The sequence below is a fragment of the Mizuhopecten yessoensis genome, unplaced genomic scaffold, assembly GCF_002113885.1.
Source record: "Mizuhopecten yessoensis strain PY_sf001 unplaced genomic scaffold, ASM211388v2 scaffold1171, whole genome shotgun sequence".
NCBI classification, from domain to species: domain Eukaryota; kingdom Metazoa; phylum Mollusca; class Bivalvia; order Pectinida; family Pectinidae; genus Mizuhopecten; species Mizuhopecten yessoensis.
Window position 1 is genome coordinate 580378 of NW_018403913.1, and position 18923 is coordinate 599300.

At 36.0% G+C, this 18923-nt stretch overlaps 3 protein-coding genes across 3 annotated transcripts; 1 reads left to right on the plus strand and 2 right to left on the minus strand.

Moving 5' to 3' along the window:
* Positions 1–1086: 1086 nt before the first annotated feature.
* On the minus strand, positions 1087–3036 carry LOC110457938. The gene is made up of 2 exons (XM_021509438.1): positions 2329–3036; positions 1087–1729 (listed from the first exon to the last, which is right to left on the minus strand). The coding sequence occupies exons 1-2, from the start codon at positions 2872–2874 to the stop codon at positions 1121–1123; spliced, it is 1155 nt and encodes a 384-aa protein (XP_021365113.1). The 5' UTR covers positions 2875–3036; the 3' UTR covers positions 1087–1120.
* A 1308-nt stretch (positions 3037–4344) lies between these two features.
* On the minus strand, positions 4345–13058 carry LOC110458135 (probable serine/threonine-protein kinase clkA). The gene is made up of 3 exons (XM_021509724.1): positions 12978–13058; positions 7462–7623; positions 4345–6753 (listed from the first exon to the last, which is right to left on the minus strand). The coding sequence occupies exons 1-3, from the start codon at positions 13056–13058 to the stop codon at positions 4345–4347; spliced, it is 2652 nt and encodes an 883-aa protein (XP_021365399.1).
* A 626-nt stretch (positions 13059–13684) lies between these two features.
* LOC110457747 (L-rhamnose-binding lectin CSL3-like) lies at positions 13685–18325 on the plus strand. Its single transcript, XM_021509135.1, has 4 exons — positions 13685–14009; positions 14333–14503; positions 17218–17523; positions 17854–18325. The coding sequence occupies exons 1-4, from the start codon at positions 13931–13933 to the stop codon at positions 17991–17993; spliced, it is 696 nt and encodes a 231-aa protein (XP_021364810.1). The 5' UTR covers positions 13685–13930; the 3' UTR covers positions 17994–18325.
* The last annotated feature ends 598 nt before the right edge of the window (positions 18326–18923 follow it).

Consider the following 18923-nt stretch of genomic DNA (forward strand, 5'->3'; position numbering starts at 1 on the left):
GTAAGTCAAACTTGCACTGTTCAATTCTCCACTGAGGTTGCAAAAACACTGTCGGTAATAACGTGATTTTGTGACACACGCGATAATTCCCTCAAATATCACTAGACTGCATTGTGTAGATTATGATTTCTGTCTCTTCGAAAGAGGTTAAGATTTGCATTATATCATGCAAGTGTTGCTTTTATGTGAAGAGCGCTGTTAACCCTCCTAAACCAAATCCCCAATAAACTTATATATTGTGAGGTTAAAATAACATTTCACTGCTTGAATGTGCTCCGTCCACATATGCACCACTTGTATTATGCAACTCTTTACCTCTTCAAAAGATGCAGGTATAATATTCTACACATTTCATTACAGCAACCTTTGAGAGAAAAAAATCGTATTGGTAACGAATTCAACGTGATACTGACATTATCCATGAGTGGGTGCACATTTGGTTGGAGAATTTCACAGTGCAAATTAGATTGTTTGGTCACTTAAACATTCCCCAAACCAGCCAGATGACATTTTGGGTACCATGTTAATGCATGAAAGAAGAAAAAAATGATGGCCCATACTATCTGCATCATATAGCTTCTGGCTGCTATTATTCTCAATGTAGATGTTATGATTTTGTGGAAGGTTTATACTGGTTGAGTCTAGTATCACAGAGTAATGAGTATTGCCGATGGTAAACCAGTACACGTACATTCAGTCCCCGAGGTTGGTCTAACCTTGATGATGGATTGTTTTCTGGCACAGATCACACAAGATATACTTCTATAGGAATACATTACCAGTTGAAGCCGAATTTTGTAAATTTGTAACGTAATATAGGGTTTTAGTGTCACCTTTCTTCATCCGCTGTATTGCTTGCTACCTGTTTGAACACTTTAAATTTTGTATTTTCACATTTAAAAACAAACACTTTAGTACCACAGATGAGACCTAAATGAATGGACATAGGACACAGATAACTGCTACTTTAAGATTTGGTAATACATACAGTATGTCATACAGCTGTTTCGTCCTTCTAGGACTCATCGGTGATGCTAGGGGCCAAAAAGGTGATACATCAAATTTTAAACAAAATCAAATACAAAAGTGATTTAAATCTTTAACATCTATTTATTTTTAATTATTGCATCGTCTGTCGTGGCCTTTTCTCACACATGTTGGAACACAATTGTCGCAACCTCTGCCCTGCGCTAGTATGATAGTAAATGTAAGCGAGAGAAAGGGCAGACGCTATCGATAGAGGCGCCATGGCACTATAACCGGAATCGGTCACCACAACGAGTCCAAACAAGAACAGCGCCAATGCCGATACAAGAAATCCAATCACGACTCCTCTTACAATACTCGTTCGCGTTAGATTCGGGTGTCGCCACCTGACGATGAGACCAGAACAAAGGGGAGTATATTCGACGTCTTCAGACTCCATGGTGACATTTCCATAAGATTCATTGTCGGGTGTTTGGTTGTTCCCTTCAATGAACCCGTTATCCTGGTCGGATACTAGCACTGTTGGCCCTCCTGGAGCCCAAGAGTTTTTCCGAAAGTACCACGCTATCTGGATACCGTTAATGTAGGCCACCGAGCTAGAGAAATACGCCATCACCACGTACTGTAAAGGGATCACCAGACCATACGTCGCCAGGAAGTCTGTCATCTTTCCTATCGTCGCTATCACAGCAGAACGCGTGGACTGACCAGCCGTAGAGCGCAGTTTCAGATTAAGAACAATCTGTACAACAAAATAGAGAAAACATTCACCTCAACTTGTTCCACATTGATTAATAATTAATCGCCATACACGTATCATCATTCGATACAAAGAGACGCACCGTGAAAGTGCTTATTTTAGCAGTCTCAAATTTTAGTGTATTAAGGAATTTTAACAGATTAGCTCTTTGATGAATTGGCGCACTCACACAATATGCAGGAGGAAACTGCATATAGAAACTCCAATGTACAATAATAAATTAGCGCAATGTTTAAAGTTTTAAAATGCTAAAAATGTACGCCATCCACGATCAATTGGATATTTAATTATATAGCATCGAACAAATGCAGTTTTTATATACTTGTATTCTTTAGAGTGGCTTATTCTAGCTAGATAGGGTGCTATTTCAAATATGGTATTCATGTATTATTATTATCATTATTCTAAGCAATAATTATTTTCTTAAACGTTTTAATAGATGGCAAACGGTTGTTCTAATAGTTGAAGTTAAACACTTTCTGAAGAATAGACGCTTTAATGTTCTCCTTTGTCTAACCCCAAGTGTCTACGATGCAATTAACACATGTTTGGTCAGTTATCTAGTCGATGCACCTGCTTACCTGAGGGAATGTCTCTACACACCAAAGTGTAATCGCTACCCATTGCATCTCTGAGAACCTACGTGCAGTTAGTTGTACTGTGATGATGGTGCCCCAAAGGACCGCACACCCAGCGGCGTAACAGTACTTGGCTTTTACAGAGAACTCCGAGTTGTATAGCCAAAACTGAACAAGAATGGTGAACTCAAGTATCGGCATGTAGACTGCGTTAATTGAGGAGTAAACAGGCAGACTAGCGTACAGATATACGAAGAAAATATTAACCAGAGACGCCGTAAAATTAGCAGTCGCCCACAGGATACTCAGTCCCACCACTGACTTCCGACGGAAGTTCTTGTATACCTGTGGCAACAGGACAAGGAACCACAGGGTAGTACTTGTCAAACCACAGACGTTGGCCGCCACACATGTCCATAAGGCCCACTCCGGACGACAGTTGTGTTCCAGGACATTGTCAGAGCTGTGAGATCCGTTTGACATATTGGTTATTACACTATATGTATGGACTTTGTTAGGTGATGTAAACACTTCCAAGAAAGGCCGCATCAATTCTACTTTCGGTTTGTTCTTTCCTTTATGTCCATGCTATGTGCACTCGGATCACTTCGTCCTTTTCACTCGCATGATAGAACATACGTCTTGTCGAGGTGCTTATCGATTATATGATATGACGTGAATCCCCAGTACGAGACTTTGTGCAGCACAGGCGCTTGATACCGGTTTTAAAATCTGTTATCTGAGGGATTTGTTTGTTTGTTTGTTTGTTTGATTTTGTTTAACGTCCTATTAACAGCTAAGGTCATTTAAGGACGGCCTCCCCTGTGTGCAAGATGCATGCGTGCAGGCCTAGTGTATGTGTGTGTATTTTGGGAGGCTGCGATATGTTCGTATCTGAGGGAAACTTTACCATTGATCTACATGTACTCAGGTAAAACCAACACGTAACAAGTTCACATTTTGTTTCCTGCCTTAATTCTTAATGAGCTTTACATTGTTGTCGATGCCGAAGCTTATTTAAAAAATATTTACATTCTGCATACTTGGACCCATTGACGAAAATGACATTTATTTTTTCATAACACACGTGACCTTATTACTGCGTATTTAAACAGCACTCGATGTAGTTTTGTTATGCTAACATTAAACTACATTAAACGTGATTGGTTTGATTTCAAAGCTAAAATATGGTGTGTAAAGGATATAATAATAAAAAATGACTTTAAGTTGTACAAATTCAACAAATTGAATTTTGAAATTGAACCATATTTTGTTTGTTTTATTGTCATGCTGTTGCTACATGAAGGACCCCCAGGAAAAGTTCCTGCGAAAACAAGTTTTTCTCTCTACTGCGTTGCCCCCTTGTAAAAATAGAAAAAATGACCTATAACCGTTTTTATTTATACCTGCATTGGAAAGTTCAAAGCACTTAAAAATGTAAATATAAGGAACGATTCCGTAACAACAAAAAGAATGAAAAAAGAATGCAGTCATAAGCATATCCTTTTATAAGATTGATATAATTGCAAGACGGAAGTGAAATATATTAACACATTTGAAATATGTATAAGTAGAAAAAAATATTTTCTCAATCAAAACTGTACATGTGTACGATTCATTAGGAACACCCTTTTGTTATTTTCAAAAGAATTAGTAGTGCTGTATAACTTGAGATGGAAGCACGCAGGGAGACTTAATGTGAGAAGTAACACGCCAGATGTCACTAGCCACAACAGGATCATCCAATTCTAATTCTAGTTTCGTTTTTGTTCCTCTACATGATAATGGTGAAGCAGAAGACTTAATTAGCAAGGATTTTTCAACCACAGTGTACCTCGAATCAGAATGTATCTTCTGGTGCAAGCGATACTTACCTGACATGAAATAATTATTAAAAAATTGTGAACATTTAGACTTGAAATATTGTTTAATTTTCGGGAAATACTAAATTAAACCGCCTTGAAGATAACAGTAAGATACGTTACCGTAATAGAAATGGTTACATAGTTTGTTTTGCATTTAGGTATTTATGTACGTCTCTGAACGGTCATTGTAGTGGGTACCATTGTAGTGGGTATCATTGTAGTGGGTACCATTGTAGTGGGTATCATTGTAGTGGGTATCATTGTAGTGGGTACCATTGTAGTGGGTATCATTGTAGTGGGTACCATTGTAGTGGGTATCATTGTAGTGGGTATCATTGTAGTGGGTATCATTGTAGTGGGTATCATTGTAGTGGGTACCATTGTAGTGGGTATCATTGTAGTGGGTACCATTGTAGTGGGTATCATTGTAGTGGGTATCATTGTAGTGGGTACCATTGTAGTGGGTATCATTGTAGTGGGTACCATTGTAGTGGGTATCATTGTAGTGGGTATCATTGTAGTGGGTACCATTGTAGTGGGTATCATTGTAGTGGGTACCATTGTAGTGGGTATCATTGTAGTGGGTATCATTGTAGTGGGTACCATTGTAGTGGGTATCATTGTAGTGGGTACCATTGTAGTGGGTATCATTGTAGTGGGTATCATTGTAGTGGGTACCATTGTAGTGGGTATCATTGTAGTGGGTACCATTGTAGTGGGTATCATTGTAGTGGGTATCATTGTAGTGGGTACCATTGTAGTGGGTATCATTGTAGTGGGTACCATTGTAGTGGGTATCATTGTAGTGGGTATCATTGTAGTGGGTACCATTGTAGTGGGTATCATTGTAGTGGGTACCATTGTAGTGGGTATCATTGTAGTGGGTATCATTGTAGTGGGTACCATTGTAGTGGGTATCATTGTAGTGGGTACCATTGTAGTGGGTACCATTGTAGTGGGTATCATTGTAGTGGGTACCATTGTAGTGGGTACCATTGTAGTGGGTATCATTGTAGTGGGTACCATTGTAGTGGGTACCATTGTAGTGGGTATCATTGTAGTGGGTACCATTGTAGTGGGTACCATTGTAGTGGGTATCATTGTAGTGGGTACCATTGTAGTGGGTACCATTGTAGTGGGTATCATTGTAGTGGGTACCATTGTAGTGGGTACCATTGTAGTGGGTATCATTGTAGTGGGTACCATTGTAGTGGGTACCATTGTAGTGGGTATCATTGTAGTGGGTACCATTGTAGTGGGTACCATTGTAGTGGGTATCATTGTAGTGGGTACCATTGTAGTGGGTACCATTGTAGTGGGTATCATTGTAGTGGGTACCATTGTAGTGGGTACCATTGTAGTGGGTATCATTGTAGTGGGTACCATTGTAGTGGGTACCATTGTAGTGGGTATCATTGTAGTGGGTACCATTGTAGTGGGTACCATTGTAGTGGGTATCATTGTAGTGGGTACCATTGTAGTGGGTACCATTGTAGTGGGTATCATTGTAGTGGGTACCATTGTAGTGGGTACCATTGTAGTGGGTATCATTGTAGTGGGTACCATTGTAGTGGGTACCATTGTAGTGGGTATCATTGTAGTGGGTACCATTGTAGTGGGTACCATTGTAGTGGGTATCATTGTAGTGGGTACCATTGTAGTGGGTACCATTGTAGTGGGTATCATTGTAGTGGGTACCATTGTAGTGGGTACCATTGTAGTGGGTATCATTGTAGTGGGTACCATTGTAGTGGGTACCATTGTAGTGGGTATCATTGTAGTGGGTACCATTGTAGTGGGTACCATTGTAGTGGGTATCATTGTAGTGGGTACCATTGTAGTGGGTACCATTGTAGTGGGTATCATTGTAGTGGGTACCATTGTAGTGGGTACCATTGTAGTGGGTATCATTGTAGTGGGTACCATTGTAGTGGGTACCATTGTAGTGGGTATCATTGTAGTGGGTACCATTGTAGTGGGTACCATTGTAGTGGGTATCATTGTAGTGGGTACCATTGTAGTGGGTACCATTGTAGTGGGTATCATTGTAGTGGGTACCATTGTAGTGGGTACCATTGTAGTGGGTATCATTGTAGTGGGTACCATTGTAGTGGGTACCATTGTAGTGGGTATCATTGTAGTGGGTACCATTGTAGTGGGTACCATTGTAGTGGGTATCATTGTAGTGGGTACCATTGTAGTGGGTACCATTGTAGTGGGTATCATTGTAGTGGGTACCATTGTAGTGGGTACCATTGTAGTGGGTATCATTGTAGTGGGTACCATTGTAGTGGGTACCATTGTAGTGGGTATCATTGTAGTGGGTACCATTGTAGTGGGTACCATTGTAGTGGGTATCATTGTAGTGGGTACCATTGTAGTGGGTACCATTGTAGTGGGTATCATTGTAGTGGGTACCATTGTAGTGGGTACCATTGTAGTGGGTATCATTGTAGTGGGTACCATTGTAGTGGGTACCATTGTAGTGGGTATCATTGTAGTGGGTACCATTGTAGTGGGTATCATTGTAGTGGGTACCATTACGCCAAATAGTTAAGTCATTCTGTTCAAATTGAAAAAAATGAAAATTCAAAGGTTATTTTCCCACCGGTGTTACAAGTGCACTTTTCCAGGAATATCTCACACACCTTTCTTCTGTAAAACATAAGCATGGTAATTATATATTGTCAATATCAGTTACCTTGAATTTTTTATGTATCTGTGCTAATTCTTATAAGAAACTACACATTTGACTCTACCTATTTCAACTAAAGACATTAATTAAGGTTGGAAATTAAATAAAGTGTTTTAATACAATGAAAACGCTTAGCTAAAATCAAAATGACAAAAATAACAATTTTTTTTCAAAAGACATACTGGATAATATATATCACCACATACATTGATTAAAAGCACAATATATACATATATATGTATATTCTATAAGTAATGTGGACAAAGGTCTTTATTTTAAACGGATGGCTTACGAGGAGTTACAATTGATAAATGACTTTTACATCTAGAATCCTGGTTACTAATATGTCGTTTGGTTGGTTGAGCCAACTGTCAGCGTCCCGGTAGTCTTAACCCTTAGGTCGCCGAGTTCCTCGGCTTTTTTCTGATCACATTGAGGATTGTGGCGTTGTTCGATGGCTCATTGTTCTCGTTACCTCAGAATGCAGTGTCAAGCTTACAGATGCCCATGCTCCCTCTTTGTCAAAACGATTCCGAACTAGAAGATCCCTTTCAGGCAACTGAAAGATGCCATTACCAGTTGAAGTGTGATGTCCATCATCTGCTTCCTGTGAAGTGTTGAACCATAGATCCCCAGCCGAAAGCTGGCGAACCTATTTTCGGCTATCGTTGATGTCGGTATCTGAACTGTATGCTGTGCAATCTTCCAGTTGGTTTCTTGGTCTCTTTTCCGATTACCCTTCCACAAAATCAACACACTTAATCCATCAAAACAGTGACTGCTGATATGTACAACAGATTTGTATTCACGCCAACATAAATTTATCCTCGATATCCAGGGGTTACGCTCACTTTCGCTCTCTACATCCCTGGAATATATCATAGCAAAATTGAAGGATCGGTGTGCGCCACCTTGTCCAATCTTCAAAGGACAGGTATCAGCCTAGCGATTGGTCAATTTTTATTTACCCGAGACCAATCAAACAGCTATCTTTTTGCCTTCAATTTTGATATGACATATTCCAGGGGTGTAGTGAGCGAAAGTGAGCGTAACTCCTGGATATCGAGGATGGTTCCAGGGGTGTAGTGAGCGAAAGTGAGCGTAACTCCTGGATATCGAGGATGGCATGAATTACACGTGTTTAGGGGCTATGTTGTATCTATTTTTATCTTAACTTTTTAAATCTTAATTCGCAGAATAATTCGTAGTTTAAACATTTCACATAACTAATTACTACTTTTAACTGTGAGTTTAAAAAAATCCTATCAATTGATGCAATTTGAAGTGAAAACACTGTTTTGTATTATTCAGTAAACAATATGTTTTAATTAGCATTAATTAGCAATCTTTTTCGTGTTCAATTAGAATTATAAATAAAATTTTAGAATTGGAACGCTATATACGCGCAACAAATATTGGCCTTTGTCCTATTGCAGTGCCGTGTTCCAGTGGAGTGTTCTCAGTTACCCCACTTTTTAGAGAACAAAGAAAAGTGTTGATATAGGAAGACAATGGCAAACCAATTATAGTCTGTTTCATACTTACCCCACAGGTAACTTACCTGTGTGAAAATTACCTCTTTGACACATATATGAGTAGTGTATTTTATTATGGTTGTGAAATATGGGGTAGTTATAAAGGAGTTAAAATAGAAAGGGTTCATATGGAATTTTGTGTGTTAAAAAATCTACGTGCAATGCTGCGGTATATTTTGAGCTTGGACGACCTCCGCTGGCAAATAATCAGATGCTTCGAATGTTTAAATATTGGTTTAAGTTGTTAAATTGTGAAAATTGTATTATAAAAGAAGCATATCAGTTTTTATTGAAAGAAACTTGGAGGGAAAACCCGAAACGAAATTGGTTATTATTCATAAAGCATAAATTATTTGAACTAGGGTTTGGATATATATGGTTAAGGCAGGCAGCTACTACCTATTATTAAACAGCGCATAGATGATCAGGCAAAACAAACTTTATTCAACTCGTTGGACATCTCAAGTAAATGTGACCTTTTTAGATATATGGTAGATACCTTGATGTTGCAATATTATTAAACAAAGTTTATACCAAAACAACGTCGAATTATCATTACCAAATTACGTATGTCAGCTCACAATCTTGCAAAAGAAACAGGAAGGTACAGGAATATTGCAAGGAATAATAGATATTGCAGTACCTGAGACCAAATAGAGATAGAAGAAGATGAGTTTCATTTTCTATTTATCTGCCCACGTCATCTAGATCTAAGGAGAACATATATTATAAACTATTACTGGCAAAAACCATCTGTATTCAAACTTATCGAATTAGTAAATACACACAATGTAAAAGAACTGAGTTTGTTCGGTAAATTTATTATTGAAGCTAACAAACGAAGGATTGTTCAACTTATAATTCCATGCTTTGTTCGTACAATCTTTCATGTATAAGATGGTAAATACTCAATGTTGTTGTACTTGATGATGATGAAGATTTATAAGGCAATGATGATTATGATGATGATGATATAGATGTTTTCGATGATGTTGATATTTTGATGATGATGATGATGATGATGATATTGATGAAAGTGGTGTCAATAATGATTTCAATATTGTCGTTGATTTGTGATGAATGTACCAGTTTTATGAAGTTCATGTTAAAATGGTAAATATTTCATGTTGTTGTACTTTGACGATGATAATGATGCTGATGATGATGATGATGATGATGATGATGATGATGATGATGATGATGATGATGTAGTCGTCGATTTTGATTTTAAGAGATGGTTATTTCATGATGATGAGTTATAAGACGACGACGACGATGATGATGATGATGATGATGATGATGATGATGATGATGATGATGATGATGATGATGATGATGATGATGATGATGATGATGAGAATGTGCCAGTAGTATAAAATCATTTGTTGTTGTACTTAAATGAAATTATTTGTTGTACTAAAAATGCAAATCCTATAAGTTGTAAAACTTACGGAAATAATTTGAATTGAATCGAATTGAATTGAATTGACTTGTAGCTTTTTTGTGTATGTGATTTTAGAAGTTTTGATAAATTTTGAGGGGTTGATGAAATAAGATAATAAATAAACATCTGATTGTCTGTTTATCAAATTTTAGGTTGTTAAGTTATGTGATATGTCATACAAGATGTACAATACAGATATAATAACTAAATAATAAGAGTTTACAGTCAAATATATCAATACTGATACATTACATTTCATTTACATTACACGTTTTAAGCCACCAAATACAAGACAAGCTAAAATATGTACTTAAAGAGCTATGGCGGAAAACTACCCATGTTTCCCCAAGTCGGCATTTATGAAGATACGAGAAAAAATTTATGAGTAAATAATTTCTAGTAGCAAACATGCATGGAAAAGATATCAAACCAATTGAATATGAATGTTTGAACTGCTAAGATATTAGGTATTGTTAATACAATACTGTAAATATAGCAATATTCACCATATCTATGAATATAATTGGGTTTCCCAGACTTAAAAATATACTTTCGTCACTTTCCTATCCGAGGACCAACTTTTGAATAAAATTTTTAATTCCGTGATGTAATATGCAAAATAATTCGTATGATGGTAAAGTGCTCTAAATAATGAAAAAACATGGTTTCTCAAAACTGTTTCTTGGGTTAAAACAGATTGTATTTCCATATAAGTGTAGCCGAATGTGTAACGTAGTTTACTTTTGACCAGAAGAAGTGAACGGTGCAAGTTCGAATCCACGTTCAGATTAACTTTTTTTTTTAACATTTTGGCATGCGATCCCTTTCCTTAATTAAGTAATGAATTATTTGTCAAATCAATGCAACATTTTATTGATATTTTAATAGCATACATATTGATTCATCTTCTATTGAATCATGTCATCAAATTCCTGCACACGTGGACAGTACAGCTACACTTTGTAGATAAGACATCATTTTAAATGATATTTATGAATTGTTTTACCCTCCAATTGGCACTTGTAATTTTATTTATTATTTAAACACGAACAAATGATACCGAAATACAAAGCATAGGCTGTGATCAGTTCTAGCTCACCGGGATGGAAATGAAAGCTTAAATAATTATAGATATTAAAGGAGTTTTATGACAGTTTATGAATTTCTTTTTTTAAAGTTCAATTATCAACTGTTAAATACCACATTCTTAGTCACACATAACCATTCTTACTAGATATTTAGGCATCTTTTAAATGTTACAATAATAAAGAAAAGTTTCATTTTATAACTATTTATTTCATTATTTTAATAATATGTTTAAAGTACAAAATAAAATAAAACATTCATCTTACTATATGTCATATCAGCAGCTCAAGAACTACAGAATGGATATATTTAATATATATATTTATATATATAATTAATATTGAAATATTTTGAATTAACATTTGCTATTAAAAATTTGAAAGTCTTATATGATGTATTATTAAATTATATATGATCAGCTTTCAGCTTAATTAGAACAAGTTCAAGTTCAAGCTCTTTATTTGCTGAAGTTTTACAACTTATGGCAATTACAGATAAGACAAAGACACTCACAAGAACACACTCACACTGACTCGGAAACATCATTCTCATCATCAAGAACACTCACACTAACTCGCACACATCATCATCATCATCATCATCATCACATCAGCAGCAGCAGCAGCAGCAGCAGCAGCAGCAACAACAGCAACAAGGCAATAATTATTGTGATAGCAGTTATAGTCTGTTTCATATATATTTTACACGGTTTTTACCTGTGTTCTCCCACATTATCTGTATCATATATACAGTACTGTCATATACTTGTAGCTTTGATATAGTCTATTTTCTTAATTTTTAGATTTGTTTTTCATATCATATACGATTTTCATCAGCTAGATCTATACAAAACAGTAACTTGAAATCCACAAATATTTTATATATTTTATATATTTAATAGTATATATATAGATAATAATGCTTTAATTAATGTAAAAAAAAAAATAGGGTGAAGCAAATTCTTATTGGAGCCTTATTTTCAGGGAATCGTCAGTGTAATTATTAATAACTTAGTATCACTCATTAGATTATTTTACCCTAAAACATAATCAACAGTTATGTTACTATTTGATAACCCCATATTGCTTGGGTCCACTGATATTTCTAGTTGATAATAATGACCAAGAGCAAAATGCTACCGTAACATCGACAGCCGTCTTAATTATAACCAACTAAAGGAACGCTTGGAGAATGGTATAACAGATGCAATCCAGTACGCCGACACAGCATCCCATCTTTTGCATTTATAATGACATTGTGATAAATGTGCTTGTTATGGAATTTTTTATTTGGTGCTTTGGTTGAATTTCTTAAAATTATGGACTTTTCATTATCTGTGCTTTTTATGGACTTTCCAATATTTCACGTTTAGTAAGCTAGTGCTATTATATTAGTTTTATATCATGTATCTTTGTGCGTGTGCATTTTATGAATATGATTGATTTGATCAACTAGTGATAAGTATTCCATGTGTACATCTAATTGATTTTGTTTTGTTTATTTTCATTCCCAGCTTTGCATCTGTTTTTGCATATTTAATAATGTAATACATGATCTCTGTCTTTACTGGTTATATTTGTCATAAATCTCTAGCTAAATTTAGTTCTATTTTATGAAATATATATATAACTTACATGTAAATGTATAGATAAATGTATAAAATTGATTTTATATGTATTTTGATGTGTTTTTATAAAGTAATAACAGGAATCTTGTATATATTTATTCATAATTCCAGTGAATATTACGAAAATCAGGAAATATATTTGTTAAATATTCCCATAACTAACACAGTATTTCCTATTGCTGAACAGGTAAATAATCTACCTGTACTATACGAGAACAGACTATAATGACACCTCTATTGTATTCCAGTGTTTATATATAATTCATTTGATCCTTGGCTGTCATCTCAGTTGAAGGTGAGTCTTTGGAATGTCTATTTCTCCTTTTTTCATTTTGGCATTTTGATAATCAGACCCGTCCTGGAGTTGGGCCAGGCTATGAAAGATATCCCTCTTCTTTACCTGAATTTCTGGAAATTCTTGATAAGTTTCTCCAAAGTTCTCACCAAGTTCGGTAGGCGTAATGGCACTTGTCTTCCACATTGATGTCTACGTATACGTTGGGAATGCATTTCCTTAATAAATGGCAGTAGAATATTCTATTTGCGTGGCCATTTTAAATGTTTATAGTCTGAAAAAATCTACCCGTAAATATTCACAGCACAAACCATTCAAAACTTATCAATGACAATGTGTAGAAATGTTAATTATGCCTTTTCTGGTAATTATGTACGCTTTTAACTCATAACAAAAGACACTACAACAATGGTGATGACATATCATAGCACAACGCCTTATCTAGGTACAAAACATTTGAGCTAGGTTATTTACTCTACTTAGGTTATCAGGGTGTAAAATTAACGTTACACGTACATCTATGTATATATGTGTGGGGGGATTGTACATATAAAGAGAGTACATTTGAAAAGGTTATAAGGTTCATATCGTTTCACCACGTAACATCTTTTGTCAGCTGTTCTATTGTAACAATAAATGCTTAATATGATGATTAGTCTGATCTACTAGATAGAAGAGTTAACCACAGGTAAACGCACAGGTAAATGCAGGTAAATACTGCCAATACTACTCAGAAACAGACTATAATCCTTCAAACAACATGTTATTTCATAAAGTGGGGTAACTGAGAACAAGCCGTTTCAGCACAGTGGACACACTCCATCGATTCGTCGCGTACGCATACAGTAGCCAGTAAGGGGTATGCAAAGGTAAAGATAAAAATATAACACTTGTCCGCATTTATTCTTAAACGTTTCACTTTCGATTTATGTTTTCTGGAAACAATGCGCGCATTTTTGGAAACATTGAGCTCAGTCTCTTAATCAAACGACTGAATCGATACTGTAGCTCAAAGGTGATCAGTCTTTATCCAGGGAAGTACGGTGTGGATTAACATAATGTGTTCTGTGATCAGTCTAAGTACGCTGCTGAATGCGATTGTTCTGTGTCTAACAATTGTTGCCCAATCAGATGCCGGTAATTATTTTTTTAATAATATGCTTGTGTTATGCTGTCTTTAATTGTGAATTTTGTCATTATTTTTGGTGGGTTAGTTGGTGCAATATAATAAAGTAAGGGAAGTTGAAAACCATATGTCGGTGATAATGATTCGTGTCAGTCTGTTCCCCGCGGAAACACCATTTGACATTACTAAGTATCATGTGACATTACACATTACTAATGTCTTAGTTTGGATTGTCCAAGGGAAAGTACCATTTGACATTACTAATGGGTTTTGTTTTCAATCTGTCCTTTTTGAAACAATCATGACTTGCTTAAGTCTATTGTTCTCGTTTCAGCATGTCCTCCGGGAAAGCACCAGTTTACGAATTGTACAAACCCTTGTCTGGCTGGAGAGGATACGGTATTATGTGAGTCTGACCGCACCGCCAGTTGTCGGCCAGATTACTGCGGAGGCTGTATCGCAAGATTTCTCAACGGTGTTGGTCAAGAAGTGCATTGTGAGACGGGTAAATACCACAGAAACATGTATATGTGTGTTAAATAACAGAAATTTGTGTCAAAATGTTGCACTTTGTGTCAATATGCAAGTTGCTTGAGAAAAATATGCTTAAACGCCTCTGATAAAAGCTTTTGAGTTAACTAATTGGCAATAATATGTATAGTAAGGTTGTCAACGGTTAGCCGGTTACTCGCTCGGAAGACCAAGAATCAGTTACCAAAATAAATAACCAAATAGTTGGAATTTACTTACCTCCATATTTCCCTTGCTTAGACCTACACATTATCTATAGTTTTGTTATAAAGTCAGTGTTCAGGGTTACATGTTTGTGTTATTTTGTCCTCTATTGTATATATTAACAAAGAGATGCCGCCAACACCATAAAAAACATGAACACGTTATAAACGGAGGCCAGAATAAAAGGTTTGAAATATCAAATTTTAATGTGTTTGTCGATCAAATTTTGTACCAAAGCACGATATCCGCAGCTGATTTCGAGTACAGATACGCGACTAAACTATTATGTTAATTAATTAATACGTGTAAGCTTGTGATGTAAATACGTTTTAAGTAGAACATCTGCTAAAAATATAATGTGTTTGCTACTGTTAATTGTTTGATAACTAAATTGACTGATTGACCGGTTACTAGATCGGAAGATTGTTCGAGTAACCGGTTACCAACATATGACCTATTTGACAACCCTAATCTAGCCATAAATGTTGTTTTCGGCCATAAGTTTACTTGATGCAAATACATCAATTACCATAAAACACACAGTCGTCGGTAGAAATAAGATTTCTTGTATTAAGAAGTTCAGTATATTGTGGTCAAAACAGTATCATTTCATCCCTCACACCATTTGTGTAATATGCAGTACAGTTGTTTGGTATTGTCACAGAGAATTGCTTTTTAATGTTAGCGCAAAAAGTTCCGAGTTTTCATCTGATAGTAAAATGTACAATGAAGTCAGGTATTTGCTGGCAGCTGTCCATTATCAAATAGTAACTGTCCATATTGTTAATGAGTTTAATAATGAGCAACTACTGTCTTAGTAAAATCGTTAACACCAGCAAACTTTGAAAGGGAATCCAATACATGCTTACAAAAAATGCTTTAACAATATAGTTGTACAATCCATTGAAATAAAAACCGATAGTTATATTTTAATCCAGGAACAGACAATCACTGTAAAATGGAGGATGGAGGAACTTAAACATTTAAGAACAAATAATCTAACAAAGCACATCTGACTCCAGAGTTATCAATGAGCATGTTAAGATATCATGACATAGATGATATATTAAATAGACAAATCTACATCTGATTCACAAACAGCCACACAAAGACGAATCAATACATACAGGTACAGGTAGAATAACTCAAACGAACACTTCCTTATGATAAACGTAACACACACACAGGTAACTGCATATTTAAAATTTGGTAATAGATGTAAAAAAATTGGTAATAGATATTAAACATTTGGTAATAGATATTGAAAAATTGGTAATAGATACAGTATGCAAAAGTGAATAAACACTGCATCATACCGATGTTTCGTCCTTCATTTCTTTGATGCTAGGGGGAAAATGTTGGAAAACAAAATTATAAAACTACCATTGAAACAAAGAGGCAGGTGTTTAAAACCTCTTAACTGATTAATTTCAAAATGTAGAGGAGTACTGGTTAATTATTAAATAGTCTGTGGAGTGTGTATATTATGAACCGTGACACTACTCGAAATAGATAAATGTGGCCATCAAGTTACAGAAAGCCTCGGGTACTAACTAATTCACCAGCAGTCTCCCACCTTGTACCTTGAACAATGAATGTAATTAAGCTTTGGTAGGAGATACAGTATGGCAAAAATCAATTAGTACACTGCATCATGCAGATGTTATGATGTTCTAGGACTCATGCATAACTAACCGCGAATAAAGTGGTCATGGAATCTTCATAAATGTAGACGGGTCCTTGTTTGCATTTATAATTACGTGCGATTGAGGTTTTGGTTGCTTGACCATCCAAATAAGTATTTTGTCGATAGCTTTATTTTGCATTAAATTTAGGTGCGGGTTTAGTAAACTGTCACCGTTTGTTCTCTGTTACATATACTTCATGTTTTCAATATATTGATACTGTCCTCTTGACTTGTTCGTTATTACTTGTACCTACCAAATTGGACTGACTGATATATACCAAGTGTTAGCTTGTAACAGTATTTGGTTATTAAAACCATGCGCATTTCCCAATATAGCCACTCTAAATGTACTTGTCGTTGTTATAGGGTACGTTTATTTCCTTACAAAGCACACATTTACCGATAGGTTTTAGAGTATCACTGCTGTCTGTTGTTTTCCTCACAAAGCATTCTTTACCTGTGAGTTTTCTTACAAAGCGCACATTTACCGATAGGTTTTAGAATATCACTGCTGTCTGTTGTTTTCCTCACAAAGCATCTTTACCTGTGAGTTTTCTTACAAAGCACACATTTACCGATAGGTTTTAGAGTATCACTGCTGTCTGTTGTTTTCCTCACAAAGCATTCTTTACCTGTGAGCTTTCTTACAAATCACATCTTTACCGTTAGGCTTTTAGAGTATCACTCCTGTCTGTTGTTTTCCTCACAAAGCATGTCTTTACCTGTGAGCTTTCTTACAAAGCACACCTTTACCTTAAGACTAATTGTATCACTGTGTTTTTATGACGTTGTTACAGAATACGGTTTCATATGTGAACTAAAGAGTCACACAGTCGGTTGTCTAGACAAGCCGGGAACAGTCCTCCATGTTTCCTACGCTAACTACGGTCGGACGTCCAAAAAAGTGTGTGTCCACCCTTTTGGTCTGGAGCGTCTCCACAACACAACCACATGTGGCTCCCCCCGAGCTCTGGGTGTACTTAGACGGCAGTGTGAAGGCCGGACACAGTGTACTCTCACAGCTGATAATGACCTGTTCGGAGAGGATCCTTGCTTCGGCATCTACAAGTACTTGGAGGTGGAGGTCGAATGCGTCCTTCCAAGTAGGTTTGGTATTTCCATTACATAAACTATATCTTCTGGCAATGCAGAATGCGTTTCCTGGCAATAAGGAATGAAGACATAATATCTTAAGTAAATATCATAAAATTCAAATGTCAAGTGAAGATAGATTCATGTTCTGTTTCTCATAAAAATAGAAATATACATATCTATATGAGAGATGAGAACCATTCTTTGGAAGCGTTTTTCGGTATTATAACGTCGCTAAGCTCTCCGGGGAATATTTAAGTGATCATAACTCAATTGATAATCATACATGTAGAACATGTTCAGGTCCCTTGACCTTGATTTGATACTTTGCTTTGTTACAGAGGGAACATCCAAGGCAGCACAATCATCAACGTCATATGGCTTTCTGATGATGACGTCATTCCTTCTAGTCCTTGTCAGGATCAACTTGGACTATACAACAGACATATTACTGATGCTCGTGGATATGACTCTAGCTTGATCGAAAAAGGAACTGATCGAAAGTTTTATCAACGCTTTGTGTTAACTAGTTGAGTACAGTTCCGTGCTAGCTATCGCGTCATCGATATCATATTTTCTTAATGGTGTATATACCTACAAGTTAAGTTAAGATTTTAATCGGTATCATATGTAAATTATTTTAGTTTACTCTTTTAGTATAATTGCCTTTTGTTCGGCAGATCCATGTGTAGGAAACTGTTTTGGAAGCATAAAAATGCGCGAAATTGCGTGACCTCAGATGATTTCAGTGAATGGAGAAAATGACGGAGAAAATGACAATGATCTGGCGTCAATAAAGATGTGGAAGACTTTTTGTTTTTGTTTATACTAAGTCGTTGTTTCTGTTTGGTATTTAGCAATAAAGTAGTATATACTTAGTCAGTGGTCTGTATGTTATGTAGTAATAAAGTGTTGTTTTCTAAGTCAGTGTGCTGTATGCTATGTAGTAATAAAGTATTATATACTTAGTATTCATGCATGATTGTGTGATGGAGGCGGTATTTTGGTGTATTTGCTCCGTCGTGACTCTCTGAAAAAAACACGTGCCAAAGGCACCCAGCACGATATATCTCCCGGTCGGATTATTAGAGCAATATGTATGATGCTTCAATAAAAGCGATTTTGTTACAGGCATGACATTGCATTCATACATGTATAATAAACATTCAATGAACGCAACACACACATGTGGTTGCACTTGACATAAAACTCCTTAATTTGTTAATTAGAGGAGTACTGGTTAATTTCAAATTAGTAAAGTGTGTTTATAATGAAACATGCTACTACTCGTAGGAGATTACTGACAATGAAAACTGACAATCCCTTTAAATAGGAGCAACATGTATAAAGCGTCTTGTTTTGTCATGCATGGCTAGATACCATGTTTATGGCTTTAAAGCCCTCTATCGCG

Bases quoted from the DNA above. Each gene is read 5' to 3' on its own strand.
- LOC110457938 (XM_021509438.1), bottom strand. From the start codon at position 2,874: ATGCGGCCTTTCTTGGAAGTGTTTACATCACCTAACAAAGTCCATACA. The intron at 1,730-2,328 runs GTAAGCAGGTGC...TTTGTTGTACAG, and splicing joins GTGTAGAGACATTCCCTCAG to ATTGTTCTTAATCTGAAACT.
- LOC110458135 (XM_021509724.1), bottom strand. From the start codon at position 13,058: ATGTGGAAGACAAGTGCCATTACGCCTACCGAACTTGGTGAGAACTTT. The intron at 7,624-12,977 runs GTAAAGAAGAGG...ATTTTGTGGAAG, and splicing joins AAGAATTTCCAGAAATTCAG to GGTAATCGGAAAAGAGACCA. The intron at 6,754-7,461 runs GTAATGGCATCT...CAATTTGAACAG, and splicing joins TGGACATCACACTTCAACTG to AATGACTTAACTATTTGGCG.
- LOC110457747 (XM_021509135.1), top strand. From the start codon at position 13,931: ATGTGTTCTGTGATCAGTCTAAGTACGCTGCTGAATGCGATTGTTCTG. The intron at 14,504-17,217 runs GTAAATACCACA...ACGTTGTTACAG, and splicing joins AGAAGTGCATTGTGAGACGG to AATACGGTTTCATATGTGAA. The intron at 17,524-17,853 runs GTAGGTTTGGTA...GCTTTGTTACAG, and splicing joins GGTCGAATGCGTCCTTCCAA to AGGGAACATCCAAGGCAGCA.